This window comes from Excalfactoria chinensis, chromosome 3 (assembly GCF_039878825.1).
Source record: "Excalfactoria chinensis isolate bCotChi1 chromosome 3, bCotChi1.hap2, whole genome shotgun sequence".
NCBI lineage: Eukaryota > Metazoa > Chordata > Aves > Galliformes > Phasianidae > Excalfactoria > Excalfactoria chinensis.
Genome location: NC_092827.1, coordinates 42,005,564 through 42,029,156, shown reverse-complemented (window position 1 = coordinate 42,029,156; position 23,593 = coordinate 42,005,564). Strand labels below are relative to the sequence as shown.

The 23,593-nt window shown below is 38.8% G+C and overlaps 1 protein-coding gene across 1 annotated transcript in view; it reads right to left on the bottom strand.

Annotated features, from left to right (window-relative positions):
* CDC40 (cell division cycle 40) overlaps positions 1–23,593 on the bottom strand; it is a 36,065-nt gene that overhangs the window by 12,026 nt on the left and 446 nt on the right. The window contains exons 2-7 of the mRNA XM_072333345.1: positions 16,507–16,593; positions 14,722–14,851; positions 5,749–5,832; positions 4,080–4,219; positions 3,355–3,451; positions 1,760–1,899 (exon numbers count right to left, since the gene is read on the bottom strand). Of these exons, the coding sequence (XP_072189446.1) occupies positions 1,760–1,899; positions 3,355–3,451; positions 4,080–4,219; positions 5,749–5,832; positions 14,722–14,851; positions 16,507–16,593 (678 nt within the window). The remainder of the gene's footprint in view (positions 1–1,759; positions 1,900–3,354; positions 3,452–4,079; positions 4,220–5,748; positions 5,833–14,721; positions 14,852–16,506; positions 16,594–23,593) is intronic.

Here is a 23,593-nt window from a genome sequence, read left to right as displayed (position 1 = left end):
ACCAGATGCATTTTTAACAACTCTTACAGGCAACAAATTGATTCACTTCAATATCTGTATATACATACACCCTAGAGCTTCTCCACAGTCCCTTCTCAACACTCACACCATTACTGTGGTAATCACATCAAATAAATTGTGGTTTAAGGTGACTGCTTTAAACTGACACTGCTGTAATAGAATCCTTTTCTGCCAACTTATTCTCTTTGCTATATACTATTTTCAAAACAAGTCCTGCTTTGTTTGTTTTAAATACAAGATGGCAGCAGTGCCATTGGCATATTAAAGTAGTCCCTTAGGCCACTTCCAAAACAGGCATCCCCAGAAGCATTCACAGGTTCTGAAGCTGCAAACGCAGTAATCTCAAAAGTAATGAGTGCTACTTCTCTAGTAAAACAAAACAAAACAAAAACCCCAGCCAACCTGCCCTGCCTGGGCTGCCTAGTACATATGCTTTAAATTGACAGGAGGACTATGCAGGTTGACAGCCCTGCTTTTTTTGGTGTTCCTGTTTGATTGTTCCAACTAGCAAACAGCCCTTTCAGGTGGGACATGTGGAAGTATTCCACAGAAAAAATTCTAGCCAGCTCCACTTATTACATATACTGGCTTGTAGCCACTGAACACCAGATTCCTTGGGCACAGTATCCTCCCACCTGTCTGTATTTCAGGTCATCTTTACAAAGGACATTTAGAGAACTGCCAGGTACTCATAGTTTGACATCTCTCCTTTCTGTAATATATCAATTACTCTATTCTTATTCCATCTAGTTCCTCCCACTCTGGTTGGAGTTGCATTCTATATCCCTCCTTATCAGTGTTTTCTTATATCCCCCAGCTTTTCTACCTTTCTCAGCCCTCCTTCCTTTTGCTTTTCTCATCCATTCCATTGTTTGTCTTGGTTATTTGAAGGAAAAAAAGCACAAAACCTATTTTATGCATCAGTTTGTTCTGACAAGATAATAGGCAAAAGAGTGACTAGAGCTTTGGGGAGGAGATGTTATTCTGGAAAACACTGATACCTGTAACTACAAGTTCTTTGATGCAGCAGTCACTAAAGAAAAATACAGAGGTGAGACTCAACAAAAAAAGGCAAAAGTCACATCTCCTTTCTTTGATCTTTTGGGTATCATTAAGGTGCTGCCCACTGCAGCATAGCGTATTCCTCGACATAGTACTGAAAATTAGAGATGGAAGAAGCAGCAAACTGAATCTGGCTTTAAGAATCTGATCAGTGAAACAAGTTCTAACGTTAAAAATATGTTTAGTTACACTGTCTGAAAAAGGAACAATGAATGTGAAGCAACATTAAGGAAAAACCAAAAGCAAGTTAATAATCATGTTTAGGTATCCTGTTATGCTTATGTATTATAATCACGAATCCTATTCCACTTTTCATTGGTTTGATGTGAAATAGCATTTAAGTACTTTTAGTCTACAAATGCATTTTCAGTTATCTCCAGAATTAGTCTTGCTCTTATTCATGTGGCAACTTAGTAAATAACTCAAAACCCCACAAAGGTGAATGAAGAATATTAATTTCTTCAAAAGATGTTCACGAAGAAAGTTTATACGGATATCGCAAACAATCGTATCTGACCATGTGAACACCTTGTGCAGGCGTATAATGCTGCCATCTGAGTGCACAATGTCATAAATGAGAAAAAACATTTGTTTCTTCTACCGATGATTCAGTTTTATATAATTTCAGATAGAAAACAAAGTGCATTTTTATGAGGTACATTCCAAAACTTCCTACCTTTGTATGTCCAGACCATACATGGATTTGTTTCTTTGGAAGATAGCACTTCTCAGGTGGCATTGTGGAACGGAGATTAACTCCAACATCTTGAGGAACATGAAGGTAAGATCTCCCCTGATAGTCGTACATCTCTTTAACTAAAAAGGTAAACGGAGAATTCAGAGAATCTCAGAGATTATATTTTAAGAGGTAATAATCTTAGGAGGATTCAACTAACACATATTTAAGGTTTTTCTCAACACAGCTGTCTTGCTCTGAAGTGGGATGGGAAGAAGGATGATAAGAAAATAAATCCACGTCATCGGATATGGATTCTTGTTTGACATCAAATTAAGCCATTTCAGCAAATCTGCTTAGAATCTGATAATCTGAACAAAAACAATCTCCCCTTTACCCACCTTACCTCAAAATGCCAGTGTTCCTGAAGATAATAAGAGTTTGCTTGCACTAACTCCACACAGTTTATAACCTGCACTCTAACTCTGGCATTTGCTTGCAATTTACATTCCACCGGGCTCTGTGCTTTAACAGTCATTTCAATAGAATTGCAAATCAGAGAAAAAAAAAGATCCATCACCAATATCAACCAACTGCTCAACCAACAGCAGTCAGCAGCTAACATCTGTTCTTTAACTAGATTTCGCAGAAGTGCCTGGATGCTCACACATGCAGGGTGCACTGTCCTGTAAATTGATATTCCAAAGGAGACTTGTCTGTTGACACTAAGCTGTGCACTGATTTAATTAATTTACGTTTCTTGGGTATTGATATGACCGTTTTGCTTGTACAAATGACCTTCTGCTCAGCATTAATGTCTAAAGGTGTCTACAAAACTGTGTTTTTAACTGGAAGGCTTCAGTTTGAGAAGATTAAAATTTATCTTGTAAGGACTTTGACTGTGAAACTTTAGGTAATGGTAGACAAAGACAGGTGGAACTACCTGTGCCAAGCATTGCCAAGCATTGCCATGCAGGACTGTTTTGCATACAGACAGATGAAACAATGGATTCCAAAAATCACTTAATTTTACTTACTTTATTTTCTCACGATTTTCTTTGAGGTTATCATATGCTATAGGCTTCAACAGGGTAATCATTTGATAAATAATTATTCATAGTATGACAGCAAGAATGTTCACATTAAGAACGGAGGAAGTACAGGGTCCAAGTGATTTTCTAAATGTTATGTCTGTAATTCAAAGCACTACTTGCTGATAAAAGTACCAAAAGACAAAAACCGTGGCCATTCTGAAGCTCAGGCTAAACCGAGCACATCATCTCATGGTTTTTTCCCTCTCTATAATATGAAGAAGATATGCATACCTACTAAGATTAAAAATAAATAAATAAAACCAGTACCCTGAAAGATGACATTTCCACGCTGCTCTTCACAGTATGATGTGGAATTGGTCCAAGCTTATCTCTTTCCTTGCCCTTTATGCTTATGCCTGTGAGTGCTATTATCTCCAAAACAGAAACATCAAGGTGCCTCAGCAGTTTTGCTGAGGCTGTCTGCCATCCTTACTAATTAACACAGCAGGCAAGAAAACACGGTGTGCAGGAAAATGAGAACAGGCAGGAAGATGCCATTACCATGTAATATAGTCTTCTCCTCTCCAGGTTTATCATCTTCTAGTTTTCCTCTCTTCTGCCTCTTAGCTGTTATTTCATCCAACTCCTTCTGTTCTTCCTGGAAAAATAAAACATGATCTTGACTTTTAAAAAATTAAATGTTCAGAACAATGTAACAAAATCCTAAACTGCATTACTGTTTATTTGCTATTAAGAATACATGTATTGCTAAGTGAGATCAGAAATATTTCTAAGCACCAATAGAATACCTTTATTAAAAGCAGATTAGCTTGAAAAGCTGAGTACATTGAAAATAATTAAATATAATCTTTTTATGTACAGACTACGGCTAAGCATCACGGACTCAACATGAAGGACATTTATTGGTTGTGTTACTGCTTTAAAAAAAGAGAACAACAACAAAAAGACCAACCTCCCTTTTTCTTAAAATAAATAAATACAAATTTACTTTCAGTTCTTTCCAAGTTGCTCCTGTTTATAAGGATCTTTCGTCAGACTCCACATGTGACACACAGATACAATTCATTTTATTTCCAGTCTTTCAAACAGTGGACTGCACAACATTCAGAACACCCTATTCAAGCTTCGAACTCAGAATGTTTCTATCACCTAAAGCACACCTTCTGGTTGAGACACACTGGATCTCTATTAAAACCACCACATAATGTATTATTGCACCACAATGCACTAGCAGTTTGTGTTTACAGTCTTAAAGTAGTACTTACTTCTGAAGGTTTGGCTACTTCTTTTTCATCAACGTACTTTGCCCACGGCCCCAGAAAACCATCAATGTTAGATGCATCGTTCTCCTTGAATTTCTTCCTTTTTTCAATTTTCTTTTGTCCCGTTTCAAACACTGTTAAACCTAGAGAAAGAAACAATACACTGCTTAGCTGCTCATACAGATAACATACCTCAACTTCATAGGTCTCATCACAACAATCTAAAACAAACACCACCACCACCACACAACAACACTATCACCATCACTCCATCCAACACGCACAGGAAAATGGAGAACACACTTTGGGGCCAAAGCACTGCTGACTTATTAAATTATGAACACTGCTAGCCATGTACAGTAACAGGAGAGCCACTCAAAACTAGTATTTAATCAAACACGTGCCATGCATTTGTAGTACTACGTCTGCAGACTGCACAAATGTATTGATTTTCATACTTTAAATAGTGCAGACTTGGAAAAATTAGAGCTCCTGACCCCCCCTCCCCACCTCTCTCAGTTTCAAACAAAATCCACAAGGAAGCAAATAGAAAAATTAAAAAAACCAAACAAACCAAACAACCAAACATAAAAATCTCCTCAAATCTCAATTACAACTGTCTGTTCTAATTCAGTTAAAATTCAGTTATCTATTTCTGAACACCATCCTATTCTCTCATATAAATGCCAGCTTATCACAAATTCTGTGCCCTCAGAACTTCATCCATCAAAACCAGCATGCAGTTTTCACATAATGCTTTCCTAGAGCATCAGTAATACTCCTCTAGGGAAAGGGAGACAAAAAGGATTTTTCGTAAACAAAGAAAATAGGAAATGTAGAAGTTAATAAACAATAGCAATATATGAAAGACTAGTACAATGCAGTCAGGAGTCTTCTTAAATGACAAACATTGCAGTAACAAAAGAATCTATTTTACTTCTGAAACAATTTAGCCTTAGCCATTTCTATCTAATATAATTGCTATATCGAAATAAGTCTATTTTTGTTTGCTTTCTTTGGAAGGAATTAATGAGACAACCTTCAACATATTCCATGGACAAGAACAGAGAAATAAAGAATCTTTATATATACATGCAAATAAAAAGTTAAGAAAACAAAAAACAAAACATGAAGTCACTTTCATTGTTAAATATCTTGCATCAATGCATTAATTACAAGCCCCATGCAACTGGTAGTCAGTTCTCTCAGTGGAATGCTATGCCTTTACCATTTGGCAACTTTCAAATAGCTTCTCCTTTCCAAACAGTTTACCTCCTCTTAGAAGAGATAATTCGCAGTCCCCAAAAGGACTGCTACAGGTGGCTCACAGAACCATTAGTTGGCTACTGGGTAGCGTAATTTAAGTGGTTAGCTAGCATAACATACCAACATCCTAATGCAGACATTCCACAACCTGGATCAAGACAGAATTGAAGAGGACCGAAAAGCTCTGTTCCATATGTACGAATTGGTCCTATTTGTTCAAAGGCACCTAAGAGGTTCTAAAGATAGCCTGATATATTTGCTGCTTCAGGAAAACAAATTTCTCTTGTATCTCTGATGTGCAACACATCATCTTTGTTAATTCTCTCACAGTTCCTTCCTCTGCCAATACCTACTCCATTTCTTAGTGATGGAAATAGCCATTAATTTATATAAGATTCTGAAATACCTTGATTTTTTTCAGCTTCTTCTACAGAGCCAATATACTTAGTAGCAACTTCAGGGTTGTCTATAGATGGGTCTAATGCATAACCTGAAACGAGAGAAATGAAATAAATGTTATTTTGGATCTTTTGTACAATTTTCTGTATGTTCTCCCACCACGAAGTTATTTTTCCAGTTGGCACCCAGTGAGCTCAGAATGAAGAAGGGTAATATTTTGAAATCTCATTCGCTACTCACTTGACCCCAGTATTGCAGTTTCTACAAGGTATTACCATAGAATGGCCTGCGCTGGAAGGGATCTTTAAGGATTATCTAGTCTAAATCCCCTGCCATGAGGTCTCTGTGCATGCATTGCAACCAGAATGCTTAAGTGTGTACAACAGAGAATACATACAATAAGCAACTGTTCACAACGCAAGAGTGAGGCCTCAGCATCTTTCTGGCCTCCCAAGAGGCCTCCAGCCCAGCACCCTGCTCCAAGCAAGGTCAACACTGAACTCAGACTAGTTTGTTACAATACAAAACATTACTTTCTGGAATGTCATAGCAGCCTTCTTTTGTTTTGTGGTGTAAAGGAAAGATTTAACTCCAAATTTACTGTCAGCAATGCATGATTTTAATTGGGTGCTGCTTTAGTTCAGGACAAAGGCAGTAAGTCACACTGAAACCAGACGAAAGGAAAAGGACAGGGATATGAAAGAGGAATGGAAGCAAATGGAAGTTTTCTGGGGCTTGGTGCATATTCTGTGTTCCCCTGCAGAAATGATTTCATCCTCACATCAAGGCTGAGAAAGCTTGTTCCTTCCACATGAAAGCAGTTGCTTTAACTAACATGGAACATACCAGAAGCAGCGGCAATAGCCTTTAATTTTTAAAAGAATTAAGCATTTACATAATCATTTCCTGATTACTGCTATTGAGTCTCGTTAAAAAGCAAAAAAAAAAACAACAACCCCAAAACCTGCTGCATTTACTCCTATAAATAATTTATAAAATGCATTAGCATTTTTGTAGATATTGAGGATAATTCACATTTTTTTTATTCAGAGATTCTCATTTTAATACGCATCTCTTACACTCTCTCTCCATTTCTCCTGAAGCAGATAGGCACGAGCTTCCGTGAAATACAAATAACCACATGTGGTTTCCAAGGTAGAGGGTTACTGAAGGTTTAGTGACCACTGTGGCTTTTTTGTTTTGTTTAAGACTGCACCCTGGTGGACACAGCACCAGCTTTTATTAAACATGACTCAAATGACAAACTGCCTCTTGAGAATCCACAGAGATTTCCTCTGTCTCAGAAATTAAAAGTAAATAAATAAATAAAGGAAGAGAAGCAATGAAAGAGATAAACAGCTACAGCTACTACAAAAAGCAATGAAAGAGAAGCAACTTTTACCACCGGTAGAAGTAGCCACACACAAATCCACAGAAATCTTATGGCATACAAATTAATTCTTACATTTTTGTCGATTCACAGCAACACTTATGAAAATCATAAGCAGTGGAAGAATCATAAGCCTGTGACTCCCAAAGCTTATAAAAACACTTTGATGCAAACACATTGAGAACCTAACAACACCAGCCCAATAGCCAAAGGAGACTATCCCCAGCCACTTCTCAGACACACTGCTGTCCTAGAAGATTTTTACTTATGTGGATAACCAAAGTGAGCAGACGCTGTAATCAGACTTACACTAATTTAACTGCCTGCTTTTATTAAGGCAGTATATCAGTGAGTTCTTTTCCAAGCTTATAGCTTGGTTTCTATTAACAGCAGAGAGATATTACTTTGGATTTGTGTCAAAATCAATACAGTGGTTTTCTTGTCCTCCAACTGTATTGACAGACTCTGGGACTCTATTTGCTCAGTACTTATAAAAGAGGGACAGTATTCTAATGAATAAGGGATCCTGGGCCAAGCACAGCTTCCCATGGAAGTAGAGACTTCTTATAGCCGGACTGAATTTGGTCCAGCATCACTGTCATAGAAAAAGCTCTGAACAATTTCTACTTTCTAGTGGGTACGTGAAAGAGAATCTTTTCTTTCTGGCTGAGACTCCTAAACACAGCTGCAAAAGACAGCTTGCTTTTATCCTACTCAGCTGGTATATATAACGTGCATTCACTCCTACATCTCCTCCAGTTTCATTTAGGAGGGAGATATTTCATGCTACAGTTCAGGACTGAAAGGTACAATTCCACCTACATCCGCTACTTCAATGCATCTGAAAATGGTTAGTTAAATAATCAGGCTTCAATGTGCATTCGAGAATGACAGTTAATTCAATTAAGTTTACATTATATTGTGCAGTGCAGCACAGAGGAACTCAAGGTAGCTCACACACATGAAACCATATAGCTGGTCTGAGTCTGATTGAACTGGCCTGAGAATAAAGCAACCTGGGAATAAAATGTCTACAATTGTAAAAGCTAAGAGTGACTGCAGGCACTGCATGCGTGCATACAAAAAAACACAGAAGCGTAATTTTCAAGTCATTTTAGGCTTCACAGTATCAATCTTACTGATACACTAATCCTTTTTAACACAGATACAGAATGCTCACAAAGAGCTTTGAAATTCACGGACAGAAGACTGCTTATTATTTAATAAGACATTAATATCTTGTGAAAGAGAGGCTTTAGAATACTAAATGCTACATGAATGAAGTAGTTCAGTTCTAGCATAACTATAGAGGCTGAAATAGCTATGGAATTATTATTTTTTAACCATATTAAGAATAGAAAAGAGTTGTTCAGTTCAAACTGACCTAAAATATCACTTAGTATAACAGCCTGACCAATTTGGGACAAAGCAAAACTTACAGCATGTTACTGAGGGCACTGTCCTAAAGTCTCTTGAGCACTGACAAGCATGGGGCATCACCTATCAGGGCAGCCTGTTCCAATGCTTGACCATCCCCTCATGGGAAAGGAATGTTTCCCAATGCCCATCTGACACCCCCCTGGTGCAGCTTTGAGCCATTCCCATCCTGCCATTGGTACCGGGGAGCAAAGCCTCTCTCTGCTTCTCCTCCTCAGAGAGCAGCAGGGAGCAGTGAGGTCCCCTCTCAGCCTCCTTTTCTCCTGGCTGGATAACCCAACGTACTCTCCTCACGTGGTATGCCCACCAGGCACATTCACACTAATGAACAGTTTATGTGAAGCACATAAAAAAAGAATTCATGACAACTCCATACACTGAAAGCATATATATAAACTGTAACATGAATAAGAATGGGTTTGGAGGAAGGCCTAGGAGAGACTGACAAAATGTGCTTGTCAGTCTAGAAGGGGATGAAGAGAGGAGAACAGAATGGATGGGCACAGAGGTAGTTTTGATATGTGAAACATTAAAGGCAACAACGACCCATGGCTTGACAGGACTACTGATAGAAACATAAGACGGAGTTAAAGTTTGCAGCACAGAAGGCTCAGGGTGGTATCAATAAAACCTCTACTATTATACCCATGAAAAAAATAACCCTGCAAGTTTGGAGATTTTAAAAACATGAAAAAAAAACAAAAACACAAAAAGAGTGTAGAAACAGGACAGAGAAGTGCACCATGAAAGACCTCAAAGCAATTTTGACTCAGATCAAAAGATCTGACTAGATCTCTGGTTTCAAGGTGTTTTCTGTAGATAACTGACCTGTGCTTCCCCTGACTATTTTCATGGAGTCTGAAAGAGAAGCAAGCCTGTACTATGAATAACCTCCTCAGTTCAGGGGTAAAATGACAGCTTAAAGATCCATTGTGAAGAAAAAATAGAGAACCACCAAACCAGTCTCAGACTTGATGTTTGCTATGGCATGTTATATGGCTGAACTACAGCATTCTGTATTAAAAAGACAGGCATCTGAGTGCCTAAGTGCTGGTATCATACAGATATTCTTGATAAAGGAGCTGAAGTCAGCTCAATCTGTCAGAGATATGGTTCTGTCAGAGAACTGAGGCTGTGTATTTAGGCTGAGGAGGCTGAGGGGAGACCCTATTGCTCTCTGCCAATATCTGAAAGGTGCTTATGGTGAGAGAGGACAGGGCTCTTCTCACTGGTTATAGGTGACAGGGCGAGGGGAAATGGCCTCAAGTTGTGCCAGGGTAAGTTTAGGTTGGATATCAGGAAAAACTTCTTTACTGAAAGGGTTGTTAAACACTGGAATGGACTCCCCAGGGAGCTGGTTGAGTCACCATCCCTGGATTTGTTTAAAAACTGTTTGGATGTGGTGCTCAGATTTAGTGGAGGGCTGTTAGACTTAGGGTAGTATGGTCAGGCTGTGGTTGGACTTGATGATCTTTAACATCTTTTCCAACCTGAGCAGTTCTGTGATTCTGCTCTGTCTGAGAACTGCATTCAGTACGTTTTCCTGTTTTCCATGGGCTGCAGAACAGTGTCTTGATTCTGATTATAGCATTTTTTAATTTGTATAAAACACGTGAAGGAAGGGCAGATCACTCTCAACAGTTTGCTCACTGCAAAGAGAAGCTGCAATCTTAAAACCCAAACTGGAAAACATTTCCAGTGCTTGTACCAATAATACATTCCCAAGTTTCTGGAACAAAGTGAACCTTAGTAGGATGGGTAGGTTTTATCTACTTTAAACAGGTTACTGGCACTGTGAAGAATCAAAGAACACTTTGTGATTAAATATTGGGGAAAGACAACAGTTAAAGAAAAATAAGCAATCTGGAGCTAGACAAAAGCTTACAATATATCCTCAAACAAAAGGTGTAGCACCGAAATGTGAAAACTCAGATAAGAGGGACAGCAATAAGCACAGGATCTTACTTAAACTGGGCCTGGAGAATCAGAAGGCCTGAGCACACATACGAAACAGCAGAAGCTAAAACATAATAAATAATGAAATCTGAACATCTTGCCCTAAATTCTGAATTTAGAATTCAGGATTGGTAGAACAATATTGCCATGATTGAACAGAAAGCACTCTCGGGCATGTAAAAAATAAGATGGTCTCAACAGCAGGGAAAAACACGCTATGTTAAAGAGAGGTTAAAACCAAATCAGATTAACCATTTAATAGCGCTAACAAGCATTAGAGAATCCTTCAGACTGAAATTCCAGGCTTAGGTAGTGGCAAGTAAAGTTGCCAGGACACTGTCATGGACTGCACAGTCAGAAATGACAATAACCATGAGATGGTAACAAAGGTGCTAGGCAAAGAATCACAGTGAAAATATAAAACTATTACTAAAACATCTCTGGCACCTTTGGCACTGTATTGGACAGTGCAAATGTTACATTAAGATGGGCTGAAAACAACATTCTTAAGCAACATACCTGCCCCATGAAGCAGTTGTTTTAGAGATTCACAAGAAAAAGAGTCAATTGAGCAGTGCAGGAAGATTGATTTGAAGACATTTTTACTAAGGATACATATTTCAAAAGTGACTATAATACAGAATAAACCAACATTTTTGAGGAAGCAAAGAAAGCCACAAAAACGCTTACTACAATGATCTTAAACTCAAACCAGGAGAGCTATACAAAACGGAGAAGGTTTTTACAAGGAACAGAAAGTAAACCCTGAAGGATAGAGCCTCTTCTGAATGCAGGGACATCTCAAAGACAGCATGTTGGAGAAAAAGAACTACTGCCTGCCAGCTATTAAAAGACTTAAAAGAGATGAGAGGGAAGTGAGCACAACTGAACAGTACAGTACATAAAAAGAAACTATTAGAAAGTGTTCTTCAATGAGCAGAAGTTGCATCCAAATATGTGAAAAACCAAGAATCAAACTCTAACTCTAGTAGCTTTAAAGTAAAATCTATGGGAAAGCGGCTCCCACTTCCAATGCTTCTCCTCCCTAGCAAAGTGAGAAGCAGATCACATAAGGAATAAGAAAATAACACATCACCCTTTGTCATGAAACACACCGGACTGCATGCAGGCCAACAGGTGATCCAGGAATGAAAATAAGAGTATCATAGAAAAAAAAAAAGTGATTTAAAAAAAAAACAACCCACAACATAAATGAACGCAGTCATTATATGGAGGAGCCTGGGGAGGCTCTCGTGCTAGAACCTTTCTTTATGGATAACATGACAAAGTATTACCTCAGAGTGAAATATCAGGAGACTAAAGAGTCAGACGAATGTTAAGAACCAGGACCAGATGGCAGTCACCCAAGAAATCTAAAGCCAAATCCCAGTATAAAAACTCTCACCTAAGACTGACTTAATACACGTCCTCATAGACCAGGTTGCTCCAAGTCACATCCAGCTTGGCCTTGAATGCTTCCAGGGAGGGGGCATATACAGCATCACTGAGCAACCTGTTCTAAGTGTCTCACTACCCTCACAGTAAATGATAAATATCTCTATGAAACTGAGTTAGACTGATTACAGGGTACCTCAAAGACACTTTGAAAACACCCCACATCTTTACATGGTCAACTGATTAGCAAAAAGAACACAGATACACTGCTACTTGTTTGCCTCTTTCTCTTGTTCTTCATTAGGTATCTACTGCTGCCCACCTGTCTAAGAGGATCTTGACTGAGAATCATTCTGGCCCTTTTTCAGCTACAGCATGAACATTCTGATCTATCCAAGCATCACATGCAAAAAGCACTTATAACTGGAAATATTTACTACAGGAGAAATATGTGGGAATGACTGTACCAAAACATACTTGGGTCTTGTCTGTGACTAACACAGAGGTTTCCCACCTAAGACATACTACCTTTCAAGACGATATGTAAAAATTACCTTTAAAAAACAAACACTTGAGCCCCCTACCTTAGAATAATAAGAAAAGACAACAACAAATTGCCATGTAAAGGTGCAGACTCTGCAGCACTGACCTGTTTTGGATACATGATCTCATTTATCAGCTTCTCTGTCATGTACCACAAGTGTCCTTCATTTACAGTTGTTGATTACCTACATGCTAGCCATTGTAGATTTAAGGCCTCCTGCCTTAGTGCAGTACCATCAAGCAGCCTAACAGTGGCCAGAGCCCTCACGATCTCCAGCTTCCAATTAAGAACTTTACTTTCTGTTCTATCAATATGCTAAGATTTCGTCATTACAAACACAAATGCATTAAATTTATACTTGTGTTTCTGTACTTTCTTGTCTTTTTCAAGAAGATACTTACAACTACATTTTGAAATGGAAAAGAGAATGTCCATTGTTTTAATAGACAACATTTTGACGACTTAAACAAATACTATTTTTAAATAGCTCACAAAAGACCTCCTAGTGACCCAAGAAAACACCATCATTTGCTGCACATTCTAGTTTGAACTTTAGCTTCTCAGTGCTAGCTCTTGCAATTTAAACCATCTCAGCCTTTTCAAAGCTCTATTTTCACTGTAGTGAGATCATTATCTGCTGAACATTTCTAGAAAGCTAATATGATAGTTGCACAGTTGCCAATGTTATCTGTCTAAAAAATATTTTTATACGCATGTAACAAAGGCTCTAAAAAAACTGCTGTGCACTATATAAATATAAATCAACAGCAAGAGCTTTGAGCAGTTTTATTAGTTCTACTCTCCCCCAAACTAAACTTTGCAATGCTTGCCCTCCCAAAAAACCCAGTTGATTAACGGAACAGTACATGCCAACAGACTCTTTTTCCCAATATGTATTGAAAGCACACACAAAACACACAGCCCACACAGCACAACATATAATTACAGTGACCAAAAATGAACCTGCCTCAGACCCCGAGTAAGCTCCTACCTGCACTGCCTGCCAACTTCGAACATCAACACGGAAGTAAAGTAACTTAAATTTATGCTACAGGAGACATTCATTTCTTAATACCTGCATTTTGCCTACATTCTACATCCGAACAACTGAGAATTACTTACTAGCTAAAATTGTGTAAAGATATAAACATAAAATGAAATAAATATATTTTATATTTAGCATTTACCAGATAATCTCTAAGAAAACTCAAATACAAAGAGAAACTGAGTATACTGTAGCCTCTGACTTTAGGTAATCCTTTCCTTCCACATTTAGGTGTAGTACATGGCTCCCACTAATGCTAGCAATAAAGGAAGGAGTTTTTCAGATATGAGTCTGCAGGGAATACTCTGAAGAGTACAAATACAAATAAAAAAAGAAAACCGCAAGGTTTTTTGTACCCCCAAGTTGACTTTTGTGACACTGTAATCTACACAGCAAATATCAGAATTTGCTTAGAAGACAGAATTTGAAGAATACAAAGTCAGACTTCACCTGAAAACAAACATTTATGTTTGCAAGACAAGCATTTGTGGTCAAGTTTAAAGAAAAACAGAAATAAAAGCTTGTAATGTAACACAGAAGAAAAATTAACCACAGTTATTTGTCAATACATGGTGGTTTCATTCCTTCAAACATGACCAAAAGACTGCTTAGAATACATACTTTTCAGTATTTTCCTTATAAGAAAATACTTTTTTCATAGAATCCATTAAAAATCTATTCATTTGATACTCAAAACTCCTCCAATACTGAAATCGTCCATTTTTCAAATGCAACAGTTTACAAGTGAAAAGATTCTTCAAGATGCGAAAGCAGCAACTGTGACCACCCACATGAAGACAGACCTTCGGTCATGGCTGTGCTAGAAACACTCCAACAGATGCACTCTCACTTAGTCCAATTCCCATTCATCCAGCTTGTATCTACAATAAGCAACCACTGAAGAACTATACAACTTAATATGGCTTTCTTTTAGTTTTACAAGAAACCATCTTCATTCAGAATCACGAGAAGAAATCTATTTGCATAAAAGATCTTCAATTATTTCTCACATTAAAAGCATGACATTCTGTTTTCTTTACACCAATTCAGCTAATAACAGAATTCACTAAGAGCATTTTTGTAGAAGACTGTGCACTTGATTTCAAAGGGAACTACAAAATGAGATCACCCAAGCAGATACTATGATCTACAGCAATATGGATTCTCATTCAAAGACTCTTCCCCCATATGGATTCCACTGTTAAGGACTTACCATATGTTACAAATGTCCTTCGTTGTTGCTCAAACATGAAATCATTAATGTGAGCTGGTTCTGCATATCCAGAGAGCATATTTCTAGGTGCAGCCATTTGCTGAGTCCTAAATGGGTTTTCTGGTCCAAACTACACCAATAACATTAAAAGAAGTGAATCAGAGTTAATAAATTGTTATTTTTATGCATGTGTTTTTGGGGAAGAAAAACAAACAAAAAACATCAACAACAAAACAGAAACACTAATAATGGGGAGAAGAATGAATTTTGTCTTTCAAAAAAGGTAATGCTAAACCACTTCAGCTTTCTGTTTCTTTCTATTTCTTTAAGTCCATTGAATCAGTCTTAGATTGTTATTTTGTACAGTGATCACTGTCACAGCCTGAACAGTTTATTTCATGATTGAACTTTCTAGCCTATATTACCACTGCAGAAGACAAATCAGTATCAGCTACTCGACACAAAAGACTTCTATTCATGTGTATGTGGTCAGTTCAAGTACATTCAGAACACAAAACTACAGTATATTGTTCTTTATAAGGATGGGATATCAAGGAGATACCAAGTCCTAGAAAACTCTTGTAGCTCATACAGATATTACGCTTCCAACGACATTTTCATGCATGTAAAAACCAACGAGGGACTTGCTGTATTATTATTCTAGGATAAGCAATTAAGAAACTCTGTCTTGCTTTCTTCTTGCAAGATGACGAATGCTAAGGGCTTCCTGAACATACCATGGATAAGCAAAAGCATTGAAACCATGAATGCAAACACATACAATACACAGACTAATATCAAACTACATTTAAATGTAAGCACTGTGCTTGTCAATCACGTTCACAGCCACCTGAGCCTGTTCCACATTACGCCTCTCTAACACTTAGACAAGGTAAGGCTAGTAGTTTTAAATCAGTATTTCTTTCCTCACATATCTTACGGATTTGAAATGACCTGCATGAAGTTGCAAAATGCTACCTTGCTATGAAAGGATCATTTTATGTGATTCCACCAAACGTTTTCTAAACATAAAGTACAAACGATGCAGAAATTTCAGATTGAAGCACGGTCATCTTAGACAGCATGAATAATTCAAGGAACAGACGGGCTTTTATCTACCTGAAACGCAAGCCTCTGATCTCACAACAGACAAACTGTACAAAGAATACTGCAAAAAAGTTAAATGCTCGAACAGCTATTTTCATCCTTTGGATAGTCTCTCAGTTATAAAATAGAAAGTGGTTCACATAGCACTAGGCTATCCACCTTTAGCCTAAAGTGGCTTTCCACCCTACACATTAGAAAACCCTAACTTACTGAAACAACACTGGATGCAAATAGTTATACTAGAAGTAACTAAGATTTTGATTTCAAACTTTATAAACACTACTTCTGCTAGATTTATAACAACTTATTTTGCTAAGTAGTGTGATGTGTAAATGGGAAAAATGTGAAAATGGTAAGAGACTACTTCAATGCTGTTTGTTTTACTCAGTGCTTTCATAATGTTTTCCAAGCCTCGTCTTTAAATTTTCATAGTTCTCATCCTGATAATCACTGTTTCTTAGAACAGTTTTCTGCAGAATATTAAAATTCAAGCATTAAAATTAACACCTATGTACCTATCTATATATAATCTTTCTACAGTTTGCCCAGACTAGATAGATTCCTAACAAGAGCAGGCAGGCATTCAAAGAAGATATGACTTATTTGACTTCCACATGAGATTTACAGAGCCTCTAAGTGAAATACAATTCTGCTGTAAATATCACCATCACTTCTTACCTCAGGTGCAAACATAGTCTCATAAGTAGGATTGTACTGAACCTCCTTAATAGAGGGATCAAGATGGACTCCTGTTTCCACATCTTCCTGTAATAAAACAGACATATAAAAATGCTGGATTTAATGCTGGATTTCAGTGCTACAGAAGGAGAAATGCTGCTTGGCCACAGTTGCTATTTATAAAAAAAGAAAATGAAAAATTGCAAAAGAACACTTTCAAAAATTTTACATGTCTATTAGTAGATTATTTCCTTAAAAGAATTTAAAAAAGAGAGAAAGAAAGAAAGATTTCATGCATATACTTTAAAGATAGTAGTAAGATTAGAAGTAAGCTTTCTTTTCCCCAGGATGTTTGAAAGCCGAACCTTCTAAATAAGGATCAGGTAAAATGGTCAGCGATTTAATATCGAAGTGTGAAAGCCAGATTTCTACAAAAGGAAAATGGCAGAAGTCACAGTAACTGTTTTGAGAAATAGCTGGAAAGGCATAATCAGACACCAAAGCAAACATATGTACAACAGCAAGTTTTACATAATCCAACGACCCCTCATCCCCAAGTTTTTACCAAAAGGGATAAATGTAATCCAGTTTCAGTTTTAAAACTTGTCTCCAAGCCTGTTGAGACAAGAATTTCAGTAGACAGATGAAGAAATAGGGGCTAACCAGAAGCATAACTTCTCAAACAACTCAAAGGGAAAAACTCACAAGTACACACGCAGCTGAAGTGGAAGACGAGAGATAAAAATGGGAAAGCAAAGTCTGATGAGGTGGCAGCGCTCAAAGAGACTTGGCTTCAAAGAGTTCTACAAAGGCTCATTTACTTTGAGCCTAAATTGATGCTGCTTTCCCCCAACCCCCAATTAAGGGCTAAATTACACAAAGGAGGATGTTATTCTGTGGCATTGCTACGAGCATTGCTTCCTGCATCTTTATTCCAGAATAAAGGCATTCATAATGGGCTTGTATATTGATAATATTCCTAACAGCTATCCTGAAGGTTGCCTGGCATCAATATTTCATCAGTGCTTAGCTACAACAGGATCCAAAGGCGTCTGCAAGTCACAGCTTCACCCTTACCACATACCAATTATTTTTACAGGCAGGTCCAGCCATTGTGCTGCTCCCACTGCAGCCACAGCACTGCCCGCTCTCTGCCTGACCCTGTTTCTGTTGTCTCACAAACTTCCTGATTCACTGGGCCTATATAACAGTTCCTGCCACATTCACGGCCCTGATGTTCAAATGTGGTGAACTTGCCCAGAAACAGCACAGCAGGCCTAATCCAGTCACTCAGCAACATGAGAGACAACCCCTCTGCACCCAGCTGGAAGAGGAACATTTCAAAGTCACTTCCCAACCTGCAATACCTACACACTTTTATTTCCTTGCACAGCTCCACAGCCCAAAGACGTTTTTCCTGGGTAACTGTTTCAAGTCACATCACAGAGTTCGCTCTGCCACGCGGACTTCACATCTTATCCACCGGTCTTATCATTTAAAATGAATAACGTTGATAATATGGCAAAATGTATCTGGCCAATTGTCACTGACATTTAAACAGTTACTAGGGTACTAGAAATTAAGGCAGAGGAGTCTTTTTCTTGCTCTCTCAGAAGTCAGAGAAATCCAGTTTTGCAAAAATGCCAAGAATTGTTCCATTCTGCTATTTTTCCTCCTCCTTTCTTTATGTTCAGTCCTATTACATGCCGTTTGGTAAATGAGAGAAGAAACAGATTGTGCCTTGAAAGCTGATCCTCTGCTGGATGATTATAGCAATTCTGGTTCTCCCTCACTGCTGGTGGAACAGCGCTGAGTCATTTGGAAGCTGCACAATATGTTCACGTCGAGACCACCACAGGCATATCCCTTCTGCCTGAAAACCACTGAGCCTTGAAAGCAAAGCATGTGTCAGAGTTATCAGAGCCATGCTCACAAGAACCTCCAGCCTTATTCACGTTTTTATACTTTTGAGCACCAAATGATGATCCTGCAACTGTGCTGCTGGAGCACATCACTTGTCTTCTTTTGTGATGCCATTTCCTTTTAAGTTATACGACAATTTGAACATGTCCCAGCCTCCCAGCTTCACTTGATCAATATTTTAAGCAATGGAAACCCATAGAGTAAAGCAAAGTATTGACACAACGTATTCTGAAATGTTAGATTAATTGAGGCAGACAAATTATTCATTCTTTGGCATGATAAATGCCAACCTCAACAACACTATGGGACAGTCAGGTAACAAACACTGAACACGTGCAGTGTCAAGGCCCACCACTGTTCACTTAGACCACCAATCATTTCACAAAGTGACAAGCAATCTGCACTGGGGGTGTCCTTTCTATGGAAGCAAAGAATGTGGCAGAAACAAGAAGCCCCACCCCCTGCAGATGGCAAAGATCACAGGGCACACCTGCATACCTTATTTTAGCTGAACTCGTCCTTCTGACACTGAGGAAGTGGAAAAAGTTTTAGGGAATAATATTTTATTGAATATGACTTTTTGAAAGACATAACCCAATGGTGCTGCAAACTCCAGGTCTCCATCTTCTCTCTGCCTACCTGAGTGCTGGTAATAAAAGCTCAGCTGTGTGCAGTGGTAACATTGGGCCCTATGTACCACGTAAGACACGCGCTACTGGAAAAGGGTCCAAAACGTAATATCAAGAACAATTGAAGGCATAAGAAAATAAGACATGAAGAAAAAATTGACCAACATGATTTGGCTGAAAAAAAGATTCAGATTATAGAACTTAACAGAAGCAAGTACAACGAAACACTGAGATTGCAGTTTGTTGACCTACTGAAGTTTGGTAAATACAACTTAATTGAATGTGTGTCTAGAATGACAGGGGTATCACCCTTGATACAAGGCATAAATGGAACAGATGACATCAGTGAACCACTTAGGGCATTCTCTCTCTTCTTGTCTCTGATAACATGACTGTCTACTGCAACATCAGGTTGATTTATAGTTCAGTTGCTATTTAGTTAGGTATATAAAAATGCTTTGATTCTTAAATGCTTTCCCCTTTCACCTGTTCTCTGTTGTGTTTCATCCCACAACACTACATCACATACTGTAAGAGGAAGGGCACTCAGGGCTGAACTCTGGAGCATCAGCATTTCCTAAGGAATCTACCTGGAGGCATACAGAAGCTAAGCAGAGACAAGCAAGTCCTTCACTGCAGCTCCCCAGAGATCACAGACTGTCTAGCTGCTGCCAAGGTGTCCTTTCTAAATCCTACCAATAAAGACCCTCTGGGCACTTTACAGTCAGCAGAGATAAGAGCATGGGAAATACATGGGATTTTAAACTATAAATATAGTAAACCAGATTAGATTTCCTTTTTATGGGTTCCTTGCACATGCACACAGTCCTTCTTCAGGAAAAACATACCTGAGTGCCACAAAACAAAACCATTACAATCTGTGAAAGACACTTGATTTGTAAAATGCAAGATAGTTCAATAACAACAACATCAATAATCTGGAAAATGCATGCTAAAAGTTTCTTTTATAGGTTTGCAAGAAAAAAAAATATCCTTGATTTAAACGCAGATCAAATCCCTGAAGAATCCATTAAAGAAAAATCCTAAATAAAAGCAACAAAGTACAGTATGGGTGCAGTTTACTTTGTTCCTTTGTAAGAAGATAATGTTGCTTAGTGCAACCCACAATCCTTTTAATCCACAACATTTTTAAGTTTCAGCCAAATGTTATAATCCCCACTGTGCTGGCATGTGGCTGCCTTCAAGTTTAATGAGAGCTGTCAATGTATTTAAGAAGCAGAATCTGACAATTAAATTTCAACCATTTGTCTAAACATGATATTTAATAGAAGCAGAAGTCATAGCTTTTCGGTTTCGTATCTTACAAGCAAGAAGTTGTGATATATAAGTGAATTGCCTTTTTTGTTGGACATTTTAGACAACAAACCTCACATTTCCTTCTCTCCAAGTAAATTCACTGCTAATTTGCCAAATAGCTAAAATGTACAGTCCACACTGCACAGAATTTAATTAGCTTAATTATCTTTTAAATTAAAATGCACTGATTTAAGTCCCCCATCCCATGAGTTGCACAGGCTTAAGCAGTTTGTTACTTATCCATTCTTACATAAGTCGCTTGGGCTGTCAGGTAAGCAGCATCCTCTCTTCCCATAGATTTTCAGATTTATTACCAAGAGATGAATGACATTTACAGCAAGGCAGCAACATGAATCTTTGGTTCTTACCAGCTTTTAATGTGTGTGAATGAATAAAATGACTAACAGTACACGTCAGTACACGTTCAGCCCAATGACTTGAAAATAATAAAATTAGACTGGTAAGAAAAGCAGATGTCAGATGGTTTTGTTGAGCTATGCTAGATATCCTGCACCTTGCAACCTGTACAACGTATTTTGCGTCAACAGAAAGAAAGGAAAAAACAAAACACAAGAACATGTTAAAAGAAGCTAAGGTGTTCCTAACAAATCACGCCACAAGTCACTAAACTTCATTATTGCTATCCCATGGTCCTACAATGACTTTGTGCCTTTCTGTCCCACAGCTGGGGAAGAATTAGATTTTAAAGAACACTAAGAAACGCGAATGAAGGCTACTTTTTTCCCCTGAAGTTATATTTTTCTGGACACCTACATACTGTCAAAGGTAAACCAGTTTCAACAGAAGAAAAAAATATAGACCTGAGACTCCCAACCCCTTCTTACATTAAATAAAGAACTTCCAGTTTCTGCAGTGGCTCAGCTCAGTTGATTTCGACTCGCTGAGCATCCTTCTCCTAAAAGCAGGGAATGAGACACTGTAGATAAATAAGGAACCGTTCCCATCCAAGTCTCACCTTGAGCTGATGTGACAAAGAATAAATATTCTCTCCCAAAGTAATAGTTGTAACTGCAACATTTCATGTAAAACTGACTTCTTCACAGGATGTGCAATTTCCTACATTTCCTTCAGCATTTTTAGCTGCCTAATTCACAAGTTTGCAAGCGACCATTAGATTATTATTTTTTTGTATCGACAGAAGCTGATGTTAAAGACCAAGTAACTGAGCCTCTGTGTTCAACTGCTTCATAACACATTCTTAATTTACCTCATTCACCCTACCCCACAAAGGCCAACACAGACAGCATACTTAGCCAGCTTTTGGATATCTAACAGAAGGTGGGCTCCAGATCATCAGACTTCCACTAGGCAAACATATTCTGTGCTTCTCCTTAGTGTGTTAATCGTAACAGCTTCAGAACACCCATTCACAGACCTGGTTGCTTTAAGAACCTTGCTTGTGATGCCAAGGGGGTGGTTCACAAGAGGTACTGCATAAAGGTGCTACACGCTTCTTATCATAACTGCATTGAATTTTACCATGAAACTGGTTAAAGAAAAAACATCCATAAAAACCCCTCAAGCAACGCAGCAGGATGCTGCCTGCTCAGCCAGTGCAGTCACTTTGTGCAGCTCTGCTCCCAGCACAAGTGCAGGCACCTGCTGTATCTCAGACACAAAGTGAGAAATGGACCTTCTCCTTTGCAGGAAATGCAACTGCCAGCAAGGAGTTGACAAGAGCAGCACACACGTCAACAACCCAATGAACCGACACAAGGCCTTGCGGAATTCACAGGACCTGATTTCTCCCTGAAAGAAATGTCATTCTTTTGACAGAATGGAGAAGTGGTGAATCTCTGCTCACCTGCTGCAGGAGCTGCGGGTACCACATTACATATGTCCTGTTATGTGTGCAGTCCCTTGGGGTGACCGCAGCTGCAGAGAAGACAGCTCCCAGCCCTGGCTAATAGCAGCTGTACTCCCTTTCCTCCATAAAACAGCTTTTGTCAACAACACTGTCATGCTTACTCAAAAAAAAACCTTTGGAGATCAGATAAGAAAATATTTTCACTTACTTATCCATGTTCTCCACAAAAGAAAGCAGCAGCCCTACACTAACTCAGCACCTCCAGGAGAGCAAGAACAGGGCAGATATAGAGGACACTTTTTCTGCACCCTCCCAGTCTCCAACTATTTGCAGTGCAGAACACTTGTAAGCCTGATGCAATCTGTGTATTTACTAACACCCCTTCCTTCATCAAATCTCCTCCAAGCACTTGTCCAGGCTCTACTTACAATAACGTAAACTTCTGGCACAGACAGTATTCCTTGGCTTTGGATTAACCCTACTAAATGCCACTTGAAGAGCTGCACCCCTTGTTTTAAAACTGGCTCCTACCTATTAGCTTAGAGTTCATATACTGGAAGAGGCAATGAGTTCAATCCCCTCTGCCATCAAAGGTCACACTCACACTTTTCACCTCAGTCGTCTCTCACCCAGTTTTGGCCTGCTCCCTAAACCCTCACAAAGCAGCATGAACTTCACTCAACCATGCTGTTCTTCTACAGAGCCACTTTTCAGATGAGTTCTGTTTGAGGAGCTGTAGGCTGCCATGAGGCCTCCCCACAGCCTTCTTTGCTCTGGGCTTAATGAAACAAGGGACCTTAGCCCCTCCCCATGTACCCTGCCATACATACCCCCCACCTTTGCAGCCCTCCTCTGGACAGTCTCTAATACTTTCGTGTTCTTCTACATCCTTCTATGTCCTCTTTATGCCCCATGAGGCGTCCAAACCTGCACACCTTAGGGCTATTTGATAAGCAAAGTAACACATACACACACATACACACAAAGCCTATACCAGAAAATACTGTCACTGATTGAGCTAACCACTATGCCTTGCTAACAGAGTGAAGAACTCATTTGTCTTTAACGTAAAGTCTGAAGTCTGTGCAAGTTAAGATATAACTCTCAAGCAGGAACAGGTACAACGATTAGGATCAGTGTAAGGAATCTGGATACTGAAGACTGACATTCTCAGTAGCCAGAACTGCACTTGCGTGTGGCGGCCATTCACATGATGTGACTAACCCCTCAGCCTCCCCCCTTATCACTATATTTTCTTATGCATTTCCAGTCCCTTGTGTATTACCTAGCCATGCACTCAGGACTCCTTGGCCCTTATTTGTGCCAAAACAGCACTTGCACAAGTGAAGTGATACTCATGAGCTGTAACTCCTTTCCCCCCCACTCGCTG